This window comes from Ornithorhynchus anatinus, chromosome 4 (assembly GCF_004115215.2).
Source record: "Ornithorhynchus anatinus isolate Pmale09 chromosome 4, mOrnAna1.pri.v4, whole genome shotgun sequence".
Lineage (NCBI taxonomy): Eukaryota > Metazoa > Chordata > Mammalia > Monotremata > Ornithorhynchidae > Ornithorhynchus > Ornithorhynchus anatinus.
The window spans coordinates 43,979,441-43,997,506 of record NC_041731.1 but is presented as its reverse complement, the minus strand read 5'-3'; the positions used below and the strand labels follow the sequence as shown (position 1 = coordinate 43,997,506).

The 18,066-nt window shown below is 45.8% G+C and overlaps 1 protein-coding gene across 1 annotated transcript; it reads left to right on the top strand.

The window, feature by feature from the left end:
• The first annotated feature begins 6,114 nt into the window (after positions 1-6,114).
• On the top strand, positions 6,115-14,100 carry ZBTB6 (zinc finger and BTB domain containing 6). Its single transcript, XM_029063885.2, has 2 exons — positions 6,115-6,176; positions 10,686-14,100. The coding sequence occupies exon 2, from the start codon at positions 10,696-10,698 to the stop codon at positions 11,974-11,976; it is 1,281 nt and encodes a 426-aa protein (XP_028919718.1). The 5' UTR covers positions 6,115-6,176; positions 10,686-10,695; the 3' UTR covers positions 11,977-14,100.
• Positions 14,101-18,066: the final 3,966 nt, after the last annotated feature.

Sequence of the window (18,066 nt, the reverse complement as noted above, 5' to 3'; positions counted from 1 at the left end):
AGGTCATCAGGTTGGACACAGTCCATGTCCCGCATGGGGCCCCCATTTTACAGCTGAGTGAACTGAGGCACAGCGAGGTTAAGTGACTTGCCCAAGGTCACAGAGCAGACGAATGGCAGAGCCGGAGTTAGAATCCAGGTCCTCGCTCTATCCACTGGGCCATGCTGCTTCTGTCGGTTGTTTCCTGTTGTGAAACAATTCTGTTGGCGTTAGAGTATCTGGGAAAGCCCCTGAAAGTTGGCTCTTGGGCAGGCAGGTAGGACTAGGATGGGAAAAAAATGGACAGGTGCTTCAGGAGTCAGTAATTTGGAAAGAGGATTCGAGCCTTGTTCACTTCAAATTTATTTTGGAGCTGAGAGAATGCGTTTCAGGAAATATTCAGGCACATCTTGGCTAGTTGGAGGGAAAAGGCTATTGTCATTACACCTGATATAACTGAATTTGATTTGAGGCAAAATCCTAATCTATTTTGTTAAAGATTTCACTGTGCTATAGGTATCTTCATTTAAACAGGAATTCGTCATCAGAATAGTGCAGCATATAGGCACATCAAACCTATTAATAATTAAGACTTTCTACTTTTATTCAATTCGTCCGGCCTCTCCGAAGGCACATCAAACCTGGTTAATAATTAAGACTTTCTAGTTTTATTCAATTTGCAAACTCTGAAGGCACCTGCACTCTGTACCGATAAGATGTGTCACTATTTGAGGCAGTGATGTTAGTCTTGTATTGACTAGTCTTTCCTTAGGGCTGAGATAGGTATGTGGAAGGATGGGCACAGCAGTTTAGGTCTGTTGAAAAACAGTGCTGGGAGCTTCCTGCTCTCTTACTCTCAAATTCCAGTGCGTGCTTCTGCCTAGCGGGCGTTAAGATCGAGTCAGCTGTTGCTCTTTGGCTTTGCTCTGCACTACCTGGCATTGGCAGAAGGCCCATGAAGACAGTGTGGTCTAATGGAAAGGGAACAGACCCCACATCAGATGCGTCCATTCTAGTCTCATCTCTGCCGCCTGCCAGCTGTGGGTCCTTGGGTGAGAACTTTAACCTCAGTGTGCCTCCATTTCCCCATCTGAAAAATGGGGGATAACACCCGCCTTTTCCTACCTCATAGAGGTGTTGTGAGGAGCCAAATGAGGTATTAGTCTCAGCAACCCTTGATCTTTTTATTCTGATTTCAGACCAAGGATAGTGAACGAAACCCACCTGGGTTTGTTTGAACACTTCACAGATAATATTTTCAGCTGGGCTTTATTCTGGGAACTGTTATTTCAGTAAAACCTCATTATAAAGTGCTGCAACTCTCACTAGAGTGATCACCTTCATTTCCTAGCTGAGGATCTAGCTTACATTATTTCTATAGGACACTCTCAGAATGAATTACAACTAAAGATGCCCATTATCAAAATATGGAATATCTGGTTGTAAGGGATTTGATGGGGTTTTTTTTCTTCCAGACTCAAAGGCTTCCTAGGTCTAAGGGCAAACTGGTAAGACTACTGCTGACCTTGGGAAACTATTTCTTGAAAATTTGTGTGGCCAGAGTTGAGGTTAATCACTTTTGTCTTTGAAGAATATACGAGAACGTTAGAAATACCTAAAGTAAATTAAAAAAGAAGTTCAGGAAGAGGGAAGTTGCACGTAGTGGGAACCATTTAGGGCTTGGTGTTAACAGAACCTTTTAGGGCTTGGTGTTAACAGATGTGCCAAGGTAAACAGAGAATAAAATCCAACACACCGAAGTGGCCGAGTCTTGGAAATGTCAATCAGACCTGGTTGCAATTCTGTTTTTATTAAAAACCGTAGTAAGAACACTGCTTCACTCTAACTGCCGTTATCGACAAAGTTTGTAACCACCTGCCCTCTTCCGTCACCACGCCAGCTAATGGACAGCTTTCCTTAACTTGCTGTATGTTACACATACTGACTCTAAACTACCTCTTCACCTATTATGAGGAAGTTTCCTTAATAAAAGTGTGACGACTAAAGCTCTGGTGTAAGTGGCTTTTTGCCCCCCGTTTTTTATTTTTTGCCCTGCCCCTTCTGTTTTCAAGTTCAAGCCGGACCACTCCACACACAAGCACCCCCAACATCACCAGCAGTGTCCCCCACACCCCACCTCTTGGCTTTGTCTCATGGATGCAGTGGTCGACCGGGTTAATCAGCCGTATTTATTGAGTCCTTACTAGGCGCGGAACACTCATTCATTCGATCGTATTTATTGAACGCTTACTAAGCGCTTGAGAAGTATCATTCGTATTTATTGAGCTCTTACTGTGTGCAGACCACTGTACTAAGTGCTTGGGAGAGTACGATACGCTCCCAAGATGATTACTCTCCCCCCTCTTCAAAGCCTTACTGAAGGCACATCTCCTCCAAGAGGCCTTCCCAGACGAAGCCCCACTTTTCCTCATCTCCCACTCCCTTCTGCATCGCCCTGACTCGCTCCCTTTGCTCTTCCCCCTCTCCCTGCCCCACAGCACTTTCGTTCATTCAGTAGTATTTATTGAGCGCTTACTATGTGCAGAGCACTGTACTAAGCGCTTGGAATGTACAATTGGGCAAAAGATAGAGACAATCCCTGCCCAATGACAGTCTAATGGGGGAGACAGAGTATTTCAATAGTATTTATTGAGTGCTTACTATATGCAAGAGCACTGTACTAAGCGCTTGGAATGTACAAATCGGTAACAGATACAGTCCCTGCCCTTTGACGGGCTTACAGTCTAATCAGCAGAGTAAAACAGAACAAAACAAAAGCAAGACAACATTAGCACTTATGTATATACCTGCCATTTTTTTTAAATTTATATTGATGTCTGCTTATTTGTGTTGATGTCTGTCTCCCCCCTAGACGGTGAGCTCCATATGGGCAGGGATTGTCCCTCTTAATTGCTTTATTGTTCTTTTGTAAGCATTTAATACAGTGTTCTACACACAGTAAGCACTCAATATATAGGAATGAATGAATGCAATACAACAAAATTTGCAGAAACGTTCCCAGCCCACGACGATCTTACAGCCTAGAGGGGAAGACATTGTGTGGCTCAGTGGGAAGAGTACGGGCTTTGGAGTCAGAGGTCATGGGTTTGAATCCCAGCTCTGCCACTTGTCAGCTGTGTGACTGTGGGCAAGTCACTTAACTTCTCTGTGCTTCAGTTACCTCATCTGTAAAATGGGGTTGAAGACTGTGAGCCCCACGTGGGACAACCTGATTCCTCTGTGTCTACCCCAGCGCTTAGAACAGTGCTCTGCACATAGTAAGCGCTTAACAAATACCAACATTATTAATATAAAAAAATAGCAGATATGTACATAAGTGTTGTGGGACTTTTTGGGGAAGAATGACTCAAGCCCACCTCTTCCCTGCGGAAGCACAGGGTCAAACCAAGTGCTTACTATGTCCCTTACTATGTGCCAATCGCACTTCTCCCTCCATCCCACCCCCATCCCTCCTGAAGGCTCAACTCCTCCAGGAGGCCTTCCCAGACTAAGCCCCCCTTTTCCTCTTTTTCCCCCTCCCCATCACCCCAACTTGCTCCCTTCGCTCTACCCACCCCACAGCACTTGTGTTTATATGTACATATTTATAATCTATATTAATGTTGTGTATAGATCTATAATTCTATTTATATTGATGCCTGTTTACTTGTTTCGCTGTCTCCCCACCTTTAGACTGTGAACCCGTTGTGGGCAGGGATTGTCTCCATTTGTTGCTGAATTGTACTTTCCAAGCGCTTACTACAGTACGCTGCACACAGTAAGCGCTAAATAAAAACGATTGAATGAATGACAGACACTGTACAAAGCGCCTGTCCCACGCGGGGCTCACAGTCTCGATCCCCGTTTTACAGACAAAGTAACTGAGGCCCAGAGAAGTGAAGTGATTTGTCTGAGGTCACAGAGCAGACCAGTGGCGGAGCCAGGATTAGAACCTATGACCGTCCAACTTCTAGGCCCGGGCTTTACCCACTATACCATATATATATATATATGTATATATATATATATACATATATATATATACACATGTTGGTATTTGTTAAGCGCTTACTAGGTGCAGAGCACTGTTCTAAGCGCTAGGGTAGATACAGAGTAATCAGGTTATGCCATGTGAGGCTCACAGTCTTCATCCCCATTTTACAGATGAGGGAACAGGCACAGAGAAGTGAAGTGACTTGCTCACAGTCACATAGCTGACAAGTGGCAGAGTGGGGATTCGAACCCATGACCTCTGACTCCCAAGCCCGGGCTCTTTCCACTGAGCCATGCTGCTTCCAATTGTACATTCCAAGCGCTTAGTACAGTGCTCTGCACATAGTAAGTGCTCAATAAATATTATTGAATGAATGAGTGAAAGATCTAACGAGTGAATAAATGAATGATCGAATGAATGAATGATCAAATGAATGAGTGAGTGAATGAGTGGATGAATGCATGAATGATCAAATGAATGAACGATTGAATGAGTGAATGAATGAGTGAATGAATGAATGATCGAATGAGTGAATGAATGAGTGATCGAATGAATTAATGATTGAGTGAATGAAGGATCGAATGAACGAGTGATCGAATGAGTGAATGAATGATCAAATGAGTGAGTGAGTGAATGAATGAGTGGATGAATGCATGAATTATCAAATGGATGAGTGATCGAATGAATGATTGAATGAATAAGTGATCGAGTGAGCGAATGAGTGAATGAATGATCGAGTGTGTGGATGGATGCATGAATTATCAAATGAATGAATGAATGAGTGATCGAATGAATGAGTGATTGAATGAGTGAATGAATAATGGAATGATGGAATGAATGAATGATCGAATGAATAAGTGATCGAATGAATAAGTGATCGAACGAACGAGTGAGTGAATGAATGATCGAGTGAGTGAATGAATGCATTAATTATCAAATGAATGAATGAAGGCGAGATCGAATGAATGAGTGATCGAATGAGTGAATGATCGAATGAATGAATGAACGAGTGATCGAACGAGTGAATATGATCGAGCGTGTGAATGCGTGGATGAATGCATGAATTATCAAATGGATCGAATGAATGAGTGATCGAATGAGTGAATGAATGAGCGAATGAATGAATGAGCGAATGAATGAATGAGCGAATGAGTAAATGATCGAACGAGTGAATGAATGAATGATCGAGCGAGTGAATGCGTGGATGAATGCATGAATTATCAAATGAATGAATGAAGGAGTGATCGAATGAATGAATGAGCGAATGAATAAGTGATCGAATGAACGAGTGATCGAACGAGTGAATGAATGAGTGATCGGATGAACGAATGAGCGACTATGAATAAGTGATCGAATGAACGAATGAATAAGTGATCGAATGAACGGCTGATCGAGCGAGTGTGGATGAACGAATGAGCGAATGAGCGAATGAATAAGTGATTGATCGAACGAGTGAATGAATGAGTGATCGAATGAACGAATGAGCGACTATGAATAAGTGATCGAATGAACGAGCGATCGAACGAGTGCACGAACGAGTGAATGAATGAGTGATCGGATGAACGAATGAGCGACTAGGAATAAGTGATCGAATGAGCGAATGAATAAGTGATCGAATGAACGAGCGATCGAACGAGTGCACGAACGAGTGAATGAATGAGTGATCGGATGAACGAATGAGCGACTAGGAATAAGTGATCGAATGAACGAATGAGCGAATGAATAAGTGATCGAATGAACGGCTGATCGAGCGAGTGTGGATGAACGAATGAGCGACTGAATAAGTGATTGATCGAACGAGTGAATGAATGAGTGATCGAATGAACGGCTGATCGAGCGAGTGTGGATGAACGAATGACCGAATGAGCGACTGCATAAGTGATTGATCGAACGAACGAATGAGCGGCTGTGCATAAGTGATCGAATGAACGGGTGACGGAACGACTGAATGGATGATTGAGCGAATAAACGAGGGTCTGACGGACTGACTGGGCCCCGCTCCGCCCCCCCCAACCCCCCGGGGATGTACTTCCGGGTCGCGGCTCTTACCTTTGACCTCCCGGCGGGTCTAACCCCGGAAGTAGTTCCCGTCCCTCCTCCACCCGCCCCCCCCCCGCCCTCCCCCTCCCCCCCCGGGCCGGTCCTCCTTCCTTCTGCTGGGCGCCGGGCGCGGACGGCGGGGCCCCGGCGCTGCCCCGACACTGTAAGAGACACGCTGGGGCCGGGGGCAAAAGGGGAACATGCCGGGGGGGGCGGGGGGGGGGGATTTCTGAAGCGCTTACTGTGTGCCAAGCACTGTTCTGAACGCCCGGGAGGGATAGAAGGTCACCGGGCGGTCCCCCGTGGGGCTCACGGTCTTCATCCCCATTGGACAGATGAGGGAGCTGAGGCCCAGAGAATAATAATAATAATAATGGCATTTAAGTGCTTACTATGTGCCGAGCACTGTTCTAACCGCTGGGGTAGATACAGGCTAAGCAGGTTGTCCCCCGTGGGGCTCCCGGTCTCCCTCCCCATTGGACAGATGAGGCCACTGAGGCCCAGAGAATAATAATAATGATGGTATTTTGTTAAGCGCTTACTGGGTGCCAAGCACTGTTCTGAGCGCCAGGGAGGGATAGAAGGTCATCGGGTTGTCCCCCGTGGGGCTCCCGGGCTTCATCCCCATTGGACAGGTGAGGGAGCTGAGGCCCAGAGAATAATAATAATAATAATAATGGCATTTGTTAAGTGCTTACTATGTGCCGAGCACTGTTCTAAGTGCTGGGGTAGATACAGGGTCATCGGGTTGTCCCCCGTGGGGCTCCCGGTCTCCATCCCCATTGGACAGATGAGGCCGCTGGGGCCCAGAGAATAATATAATAATAATGGCATTTGTTAAGTGCTTACTATGTGCCGAGCACTGTTCTATCTGCTGGGGTAGATACAGGCTAAGCAGGTTGTCCCCCGTGGGGCTCCCGGTCTCCATCCCCATTGGACAGATGAGGGAGCTGAGGCCCAGGGAAGAACAATAATGATGGTATTTTGTTAAGCGCTTACTGGGTGCCAAGCACTGTTCTGAGCGCTGGGGAGGGGGAGAGGGTCAAAGGGTTGTCCCCCGTGGGGCTCCCGGTCTCCATCCCCATTAGGCAGATGAGGCCACTGAGGCCCAGAGAATAATAATAATGATGGTATTTTGTTAAGCGCTTACTGGGTGCCAAGCACTGTTCTGAGCGCCGGGGAGGGATAGAAGGTCATCGGATTGTCCCACGTGGGGCTCCCGGTCTCCATCCCCATTGGACAGATGAGGCCGTTGAGGCCCAGAGAATAATAATAATGATGGTAGTTGTTAAGCGCTTACTATGTGCTAAGCACTGTTCTCAGCGCTGGGGTGGGGGGGGTGGATAGAAGGACGTCGGGTTGTCCCACGTGGGGCTCCCAGTCTTCATCCCATTTGACAGATGAGGTCACTGAGGCTCAGAGAATAGTAATAATAATGATGGCATTTGTTAAGCTCTTACTATGTGCCAAGCACTGTTCTGAGCATAGGGGCGGGGGGGGGGGTGGATAGAAGGACGTCGGGTTGTCCCACGTGGGGCTCCCAGTCTTCATCCCATTTGACAGATGAGGTCACTGAGGCTCAGAGAATAATAATAAAGATGGCATTTGTTAAGCGCTTACTATGTGCCAAGCACTGTTCTGAGTGTTGGGGGGGGGGGGATAGAAGGACGTCGGGTTGTCCCACGTGGGGCTCCCAGTCTTCATCCCATTTGACAGATGAGGTCACTGAGGCTCAGAGAATAGTAATAATAATGATGGCATTTGTTAAGCACTTAACTATGTGCCGAGCACTCTTCTGAGTCATCGGGCTGTCCCACGTGGGGCTCACGGTCTTCATCCCCATTTTACAGACGAGGGAACTGAGGGCCAGAGAACAATAATAATAATAATAATGATGGCATTTCTTAAAAGCCTACTGTGTGCCAAGCACTGTCCTGAGCGCTTGGGGGAGGATAGAAAGTCATCGGGTTGTCCGCCGTGGGGTTCACAGTCCTCATCCCCATTCTACAGGTGAGGGCCCTGAGGCCCAGAGAATAATAATAACAATAATAATAATGGCATTTGTTAAGCACTTACTGTGTGCCAAGCACTGTTCTCAGCGCGGCGGTGGGGATAGGTCATCAGGTTGTCCCATGTGGGGCTCACAGTCTTCAACCCCATTTGAAAGATGAGGGAGCTGAGGCCCAGAGAATAATAATATTAATGATGGCATTTAAGTGCTCACTTTGTGCCAGGCACTGTTCTGAGCACTGGGGGGTGAGGATAGAAGGTCATCGGGTTGTCCCACGTGGGGTTCCCAGTCTTCATCCCCATGGGACAGATGAGGGAACTGAAGCCCAGAGAATAATAAAAATAATAATAATAATAATGACATTTATTAAACGCTTACTATGTGCCAAGCACTGTTCTAAACACCGGGGGCGGGGGGGATACTGGGTCATCGGGTTGTCCCACGTGAGGCTCCCAGTCTTTATCCCCATTTGACAGATGAGGTCACTGAGGCCCAGAGAATAATAATAATAATGATGGCATTTGTTAAGCACATATTATGTGCCAACCACTGTTCTGAGTCATCAGGCTGTCCCACGTGGGGCTCACGGTCTTCATCCCTGTTTTACAGACGAGGGAACTGAGGCACAGAGAATAATAATAATAATAATAATGATGGCATTTCTTAACCGCTTACTGTGTGCCAAGCACTGTTCTGAGCACTTGGGGGGGATACAGGGTCATCGGGTTGTCCCACATGGGGCTCACAGTCTTCATCCCCATTCTACAGATGAGGGAACTGAGGCCCAGAGAATAATGATGATGGAATTCCTTAAGCACTTACTGTGTGCTAAGCGCTGTTCTAAGCTCTGGGGGAATACAGGGTCATTGGGTTGTCCCATGTGGGGCTCACAGACTTCATCCCCATTTTACAGACGAGGGAACTGAGGCCCAGAAAAATGAAATGACTTGCCCACAGTCACACAGAAGACAAGTGGCAGAGCCAGGATTAGAACCCATGGCCTCCGACTCCCAAGCCCGGGCTCTTTCCATTGGGCCACAGCGGGCAAGGGAGCCCAGGAGAGGCCCCAGGGGAGGGACCACCATCCTGGCCGGTGGAAGGACCTGAGTTCTAATCTTCTCACGGCCACGTCTCTGCTCCATGACCTTGGACAAGGCACTTGGCTTCTCCTGGCCTCAGCTGGAAAATGGGGGTTATGACAGTGAGCCCCATGTGGGACAGGGATTGTGTCCAGCCCGATGACCTTTTCATTCATTTCATTCATTCAACCGTATTTATTGAGCGCTTAGTATGTGTAGAGCACTGGACTGAGCACTAGGAATGGACAGTTCGGGCAACAGACACAGACAATCCCTGCCCAACAATGGGCTGACAGTCTAAACCTTGTATTCATTCGTTCATTCAATAGTATTTATTGAGCGCTGACTGTGTGCCGAGCATTCACTCATTCAATTGTATTTATTGAGCGCTGACTGTGCAGAGCACTGGACTGAGCGCTTGGAATGGACAATTTGGCAACAGAGAGAGACAATCCCTGCCCACAATAGGCTCACAGTCCCTTGCGCTTAATTAGAACAGTGTCTGGCATACAGTGAGCGCTTGACAAACGAGAGAGAGAGAGAGCAGTGATTTAAGATACTCTTAAAAACCCTACTGAGAGCTCACCTCCTCCAGGAGGCCTTCCCAGACTGAGCCCCCCTCCCATTTCCTCCACTTCCCATTGCCCCGACTCCCTCCCTCTGCTCTACCCCCCTTCCAGCCCCTCAGCATTTGTGTATATATTTACGTATTTAATATTCTCTTTCTTTTACTAATGATGTTGATATACCTATAATTTTATTTATATTGATGCTATTTGATGTCTGCGTGTTCTGTTGTCTCTCTCCCCACCTTCTAGACTGTGACCCATTTGTTGGGTAAGGATTTTCTCTATCTGTTGCCAAAATTGTACTTTCCAATCGCTTAATACAGTGCTCTGCACACAGTAAGCACTGTACTTTCCATCACTTAATACAGTGCTTTGCAGACAGTAAGCACTCAATAAATACAATTGAATGAATAGATATAGAGAAAGCTATGTTCATGGGGTTGAGCAGAAAGGTCAGGAGGTCAGGCCTGGATCACAACGTGACCAAAATCTATAAATGTCACCACCCTCCCCCCCCAGCTTACTCCCCATCTAGGCCATTAACAGAGAATTGGTTTAATTTTAGCATAGCAGGTCCTGATTTCCCTCATAAGGGGTCCCGGAATCAACTCCCGAACCCTGAACCCTGCGAAAGTTGGAAGGCTATGGTGTCCAACCTTGGGGGAAGGGATTGGCACAGGATTAGAGCACAGGCTTGGGGGCCTAATCCCGGGTCCACCACTTGCCCCGCTGTGTGACTTTGGGGCATTTAACTTCCCCGTGCCTCAGTTACGTCACTGGATCGAGTCTGCGAGCTCCATGTGGGACAGGGACTGTGCCCAACCCAATTGTCTTGTATCCACCCTAGCGCTTAGTACTACACTTGGCACATAATAATCGCTTAACAAATACCGTTGATATTATTATCATTTATTATAGTTGTTGATATTGATGTGCACCTATATAAGGAGAGAGTTTGAGAGAGTAAGCGCTTCCTTGCCCGTCACACGTTTTCCTGTTGTTTTTCCTGATAGGACCGTGACCATGGCTACTGAGTCCGACGTCCTACACTTCCAGTTCGAGCAGCAAGGAGACGCGGTCCTTCAGAAGATGAACCTCCTGCGCCAACAGAATTTGTTTTGCGATGTCTCCATATGTATTAATGACACAGAGTTCCATGGACACAAGGTCATCTTTGCCGCCTGCTCCACTTTTATGCGGGATCAGTTTTTGCTCAATCAGTCGAAGCAGGTCAGGATCACCATCTTGCAGAGTGCCGAGGTGGGACGGAAGTTGTTGCTCTCTTGCTATACCGGGGCCCTCGAGGTCAAAAGGAAGGAGCTTTTGAAATACTTGACTGCTGCGAGTTACCTCCAGATGGTTCACATTGTGGAGAAATGCACCGAAGCTCTGTCCAAGTATCTGGAAATCGATCCAGCCATGAAGAATAACAGTCACAGTGCTGAAGCGTGCCATTCCTCTGACCCGGAAGTAAGGAACGAAGGGGAAATTTTCGAGAAAGACTGCGAAATAATTGAGATAGCCGAAGATAGCCCTCTCAACTTGGAGCTGCAGGTTAAACAGGAGAAGTCCATCGCGCTGCAGCCGGCCCTGCAGAGTTTGGTATCGGAAAGAAAGGAGATGAAAAGCCCAGAGATTTCCGCTGTCGAAATAGGTTATAAAGATGACGAAATCTGCATTTTCAGGATGGATCCCCTTAGTGCAGCAGGTGTGGAAAGCGGACAGTTTTCACAGCCCTGTACTTCTTCTAAAACCAACCTGTATTTCCCAGAAACCCAACATTCCCTGATAAATTCTACGGTGGAGAGCAGAGTGACCGAAGTTCCCGGAAATCACTTTCCGGGACTGGCGGGGGAAAGTACAGAAGGAAACCAGAGTGCAGCAAATGGGCTCCCGAGCCTAGAGGAGGGGTATTCGTGGCGACATCAGTGCCCAAAATGTCCACGGGGGTTTCTCCACCTGGAAAACTACCTGCGGCATTTGAAGATGCACAAACTGTTCTTGTGCTTACAGTGCGGGAAAACGTTCACGCAGAAGAAGAATCTCAACAGGCACATCCGCGGTCACATGGGCATCAGGCCATTCCAGTGCTCCGTTTGCTTGAAGACATTCACGGCCAAAAGTACCCTCCAGGACCACTTGAATATCCACAGTGGGGACAGGCCCTACAAATGTCACTGTTGCGATATGGACTTCAAGCACAAGTCCGCCTTGAAAAAGCATCTTACTTCTGTCCATAGGAGGACTGGTGGCGACAAGCCAAACCTGGACACCATTACGAAAGTCAAAATAGACTATGATTAGCAGAACAGCCTGCTGTCTGTCCCCGGAGCCGCTCTGCAGTTCCGGCTGGCAGTCCTTAACATTGTAACTTTTATTAAGACTTCTGGAGCTGTTATGGACAGAACTGACAGATTTCTAGTCCGTTCCACGTCTCAGCCCCGTAAATGATGTGGTTGACTTTCAGGGACATAATCTCTGTTGCAGATGGGGGTGTGAAGGGCAGAACTCTTTAAGCAGTCCCATTTTTACTGGTAACACGTGAGAATGACAAAAGAAGAAATCCAGAACCCCCATTTTCAGTTGTTAAAGTCACTGCTGAGAGCTGCTTGCTGTTTAAGAGAAAACCAGTGTGCTGTTTGACTTTTCCAGCCTGAAAGCATTTAGAAACGGTCTGTTTATTTCAAAGCTTAGCAATAGTCCATCAAGAATATCTGTGGCCCCTGCGTGCGGACGACTTTATGAGGTGCAGACAGAAGTGCAGCTGTCTGGTTAATTGGTTGATAGTTCAATGGAATAGGCTCGTAGTTCACCGGACACGTTTGAATTCTAGTTCACGTCTGCCACTATTGCATTTTAAAATAACTTCTAGTTTTTTGTTTACAGTATTCCTTTAGCATAAAAGACTAGTCCAACACATTAGGAACGACTGCTCGATTAGCCCACACTCTCTAGGCTATTATCTGTTCAAAGGATATAGAGAGAGAGAGAATCGTGCGAACAAAATGAAACCCTAAAGCAGGCTACTTTGTTTCAAAAGCCGTATTTATCCGAAAGATATTCATTCTGTCCTTTTTGTCTTACTGTATTTGCCAGTAAACAATTAAGGCGTTTCCCCTTAGTCTTCCAATGTTTTAATAGGGTATGTGTGTGTTTTTGTACTTTTGGGAAGTCCAGGTCATGTGTTTACATGGGGTACTTGAAGAGATGTGTGTGTCAATAACACTTATAGCTTTCCATATATGGCCATCCCCATGTCAGGGATCGATAGTAAATGGCAAATAATTCCTATCTGGTGCTTGGATTTGTCTTCATGGAGTGACAAAAAAATATATGTATACAGTAAGTATAGTGGAAATAATTTATTTTAGATCCCTTTATAATGCTGTGGCCACATATTTTATTACTATAGGCAGTATTTCTTCTGTAGCACTTATGGAATATTTTTGAATTTATTTCACATTTCAGCCATTTGTTGGGTTGAATCTGATCTTCTAGCTCAATATTTTAATGATACATTTCCTGGAAAAACATTTTGCATTTCCACTTAGGAGGGTGGTAAGGAAGAGGAGGGGGTACTCGAGAAGGGGTTAGGTTTAGGCAATTCTTTGTTTTCATTTAGATATTTGGAATTGTTAAAATTATAGTAAAAGAATATCACTAAAAAGAAGTTATTGTTCCCTATTGACTCCATTTCTGAGAACTTAATCTTATTGTCATACCAATTCCCGTGGACCTGAAATTGGCACTGGGTAGGCATTAGAATATTTTCTTTTTAGAAATAGTTTTCTTGTAGTTAGTGAGGAGCAGGAGTGCTTTTACCTTTTCTGGATAATTTTTTCTAGTGGTTTAAATAGTGAATTGTTTTCCTAGAAATTGGTGTCAGGTGTATTGGATGCTGAGTTGTAAAATTGGCTTTTTCACAGGTGTGCCTGCCTCTGTTTTATTTGTGCCTTGTAAGAATGTTGTGAGACTTTAATTCGTAACACATTCTAGATGTTTGTGTGAAGGGGCCTGCAGGAGTGTTGGATTTTTATTATTTATTGCTATTCCAAAACAGAATTATCCCATGAAAACATCATGGAGGAGTGTGTGCTTGTGTGATTTGTCTATACAGGAATGGGAAAAATGGAGTTTCAAGTTTTAGAAATGCTGGTCAGGTAGGATTAGGTGTGTAAAGGCTATATTTTTTTATTATAGTTGTATGTGATTCCGACATGCCCAAGAGAGATTCCCCAAGGAAATTATATCCTAACCTCAGTATGTTTTTTAAAAATTTTGTTGGTTTCTCTGCTGTCGGGTACGACATTTCGCTTTGTGGGAAATAAACTGATATACAAGCTCTGCTTGTTCTGTTGTACTATTCACTCAACTGTAACCAATTGTCATCTTCAGAGGAAATAAATAAAGTGTAGTTTGGAGAAGAGAGAAATGGATTTTGTATAAACCTGTGAGTGATAAGCAGAAGGAAAAATTGACCGACACCAGAAAAAAGCAAAGTAGAGAAACCGTTACAGCGAACCTTTCACCGTGGATGACAGAGTGGTTTGGTATGGTGATGCAAGCTAAGCTACATCCAGTTGTTAGGAAATCCGGCACTCCTGTTCCCGTCTTGGTGAAAAACACGCTGTCATGTGAGAGATTAGAAAGACCTTCGTGGCCCCGGAGCCTGTTGAGTCTTGCTAAAGTATCAGGTGGCATCGGACCCCCCTCAAATCTGCTATAAAAGCCAAAAGGAGGCGATCCCTTCGCACCTCCATTTTTGGAGCAGATGTTTTCAGATCTGCCCTTTCTGTGTCCAGCCCGATTGGCTTGTGTTCATCCCAGCGCTTAGAATGGTACCTGGCACATAGTCAGTGTGTAACAAATACCACAATATTACTCTCGTTATCAATCCCTATGCTACTGCATCAGCCTCCTCATTGACCTTCCTACCTCCTATCTCTCCTCTGACAGTCCATAGGTCACTTTGCTGACCAGATCGTTTTTCCAAAGCACCGTCCAGTCCACGTTACCCCACTCCTCAAGAGCTTCCGGGATTGCCTATCCACCTCCTGCATCAAATAGAAACTCCCTACCGAAGGCTTTAAAGCACTCAATCGCTTTCCCCATCTATCTCACCTCACTGATTTCCTACTGTAATCCAGACTGCACACCAATCGACTCAATTGTACTTGGTCTTGTTTATCTTGCCGGTGATCCCTTGCCCATGTCCCGCCTCTGGCCTGGAACACTCCCCGCTTCATATCCGACAGGCCCCCCCCCCAACTCTCCCCACCTTCAACGCCTTATTAAAATCACATCTCCAAGCGACCTTCCCCGACTAAGTCCTCATCTCCTCTACTCCCTCTTCGTCTGCCTTGCCTTTGCACTTGGATTGGTATTCTTTTTCTTTTTTATAGTATTTAAGCACTAGTGACAGGCACTAAGTCCTGGGGTAGATACAAGCTAACGCAAGTTATACAGACTCCCCGTCCCACATGAGGCTCACAGTCTTAATCCCCATTTTACAGATAAAGATATTGAGGCACGGCGATGTGACTTGCCCAAGATCACCCAGCAGACAAGTGGGGAAGCTGGGATTAGAACCCAGATCCTCCTACCTCCCAGGACCATGCTCTATCCACGGCGCTTATGTTGTATCTAACTTATTTTAATGCCTGTCTCCCCCTCTAGACGGTACACTCCCTTTGGGCCGGCAACGTGTCAATCAACTCTGCTCTATTGTACTCTTCCAGTACACAGTAAGTGCTCAATAAACACGATTGATTGATTGATTGATTACCCTGCAGGCCTTAAGTGTAAGCCCGTCAAGGGGCAGGGACTGTATCTGTTGCCGATTTGTACATTCCAAGTGCTTAGTAAAGTGCTCTGCACATAGTAAGCGCTCAATAAATACTATTGAATGAATGAATGAAGTAAGGCCTGACAAGAATCACGGTCGCAGGCAGTGAAACCCTGTAAAATGAAACAAATACACAGATGTTGCCAAACCTATATGCGGTGATTGAGACATGGGCCCTGGCCCACAGTGTGGGAGGTATAGGATAGCCTTCTTACCTCACCTCCCTCCTCTTCTCCATCCCCACCCGCACACTCCACTCCTCTGGTGCTAACCTTCTCACTGGTCCTCCATCTCACCGTTGTCTCACCGTCGACCCATGGCCCGGAACATCCTCCCTCCTCTAATCTGCCAAGCAATCACTTTTCCCCCCCCTTTTAAGGCCCTACTGAAGGCAAACCTCCTCCAAGAGGCCTTCCCAGACTAAGCCCCCTTTTCCTCAGCTCCCCCTCCCTTTGCTCTTCCGCCCTTCTCCCCACAGCACTTATGTATATATTTATATATCTATAATTCTATTTACTGATGCCGGTTTACTTGTTTTGATGTCTGTCTCCTCCGCCCTTGAAGCAGCGTGGCTTAGTGGAAGGAGCACGACCTTGGGAGTCAGAGGATGTGGGTTCTAATCCCTGCTCTGCCAGTTGTCTGCTGTGTGACCTTGGGCTTAACTTCTCTGTGGTTCAGTTACCTCGTCTGGAAAATAGGGATTAAGACTGTGAGCCCCACGTTGGACGACCTAATTACTTTGTATGTACCCCAGTGCTTAGAACAGTGCTTGACACATAGTAAGTGCTTAACCAACACCATTATTATTATTGTTATTATTAATAGTAAGCCCATTGTGGGCAGGGATTGTCTCTATTGCTGTTTTGTAATTTCCAAGAGCTTCGTACAGTGCTCACACAGTATGCTCATTAAACGATTGAATGAATGGTAGCTATACCAAGAATGGCCTCCAATTACAATGTCAGAACTGGGAAAACAGAGAGAGTTGTGCAATTATAAGTGGTGATCCTGAAGCGAAGAGGCCATTATTATTATTATTATTGTTATTATTAGTAAGCCTATTGTGAGCAGGGATTGTATCTATTGCTGTTTTGTACTTTCCAAACACTCAATACAGTAGTGCTGACACAGTAGGCGCTCAAAAACTATGACTGAAGGAATGAATGATAGCTATACCAGGAATGGCTTCCAATTACAACGAGTCAGAACTGGGTAAACAGAAGAGAGTTGTACAATTATAAACAGCGATTATTAGTAGTAGTAGTAGTAAGCCTGTTGTGGGCAGGCATTGTCTCTATTGCTGTTTTCTACTTTCCAAGCGCTTAGTACAGTATTCCTCACACAGAAAGCGCTCAATAAATACGATTGAATGAATGATAGCTATACCAGGAATGGCCTCCAATTACAAGTGAGAACTGGGTAAACAGAGTTGTGCAATTATAAGAGAAGCAGTGTGGCTGAGTGGAAAGAGCATGGGTTTGGGAGTCAGAGGTCGTGGGTTCTAATGCCAGTTCCTCCACTTGTCAGCTGTGTGACTTTGGGCAAATCACTTCACTTCTCTGTGCCTCAGTGACCACATCTGTAAAATGTGAAGCAGCGTGGCTGAGTGGAAAGAGCACGGGCTATGGAGTCAGAGATCATGGGTTCGAATCCAAGCTCTGCCACTTGGCAGCTGTGTGACTGTGGGCAAGTCACTTCACTTCTCTGTGCCTCAGTTACCTCATCTGTAAAATGGGGATTAAGACTGTGAGCCCCACGTGGGACGACCTGATTCCCCTGTGTCTACCCCAGCGCTTAGAACAGTGCTCTGCACATAGTAAGCGCTTAACAAATACCAACATCATCATCATAAAATGGGGATGAAGACTGTGAGCCCCCTGTGGGACATCCTGATTGCCTTGTATCTCCCCCGGCGCTTAGAACAGTGCTTGGCACATAGTAAGCGCTTAAATACCAACATTATTATTATTAAGCAGCAATTATTATTATTAGTAGTAGTAAGCCCATTGTGGGCAGGCATTGTCTCTATTGCTGTTTTGTACTTTCCAAAACTTTTGTACTGTTTTGTACAGTGCTCAGCCCCCAGTAAGTGCTCAATAAATATGATTGAATGAATGATTGCTATACCAAGAATGGCCTCCAATTACGAGTCAGAACTGGGAAAAGAGAGAGAGTTGTGCAATTATAAGCAGTGATAATAATAATAATAATGTTGGTATTTGTTAAGCGCTTACTATGTGCAGAGCACTGTTCTAAGCGCTGGGGTAAACACAGGGGAATCAGGTTGTCCCACGTGGGGCTCACAGTCTTAATCCCCATTTTACAGATGAGGGAACTGAGGCACAGAGAAGTTAAGTGACTTGCCCACAGTCACACAGCTGACAAGTGGCAGAGCTGGGATTCGAACTCATGAGCCCTGACTCCAAAGCCCGTGCTCTTTCCACTGCGCCACGCTGCTTCTCCTGATTATTATTAGTAGTAGTTAGTAGCAGTAGTAGTGATAGTATGCCAAGATCCGCCCTTTCCTCTCCACCCAAACGGCTACCTTA

Coding starts and splice junctions, on each gene's coding strand:
- ZBTB6 (XM_029063885.2), top strand. CDS start 10,696: ATGGCTACTGAGTCCGACGTCCTACACTTCCAGTTCGAGCAGCAAGGA.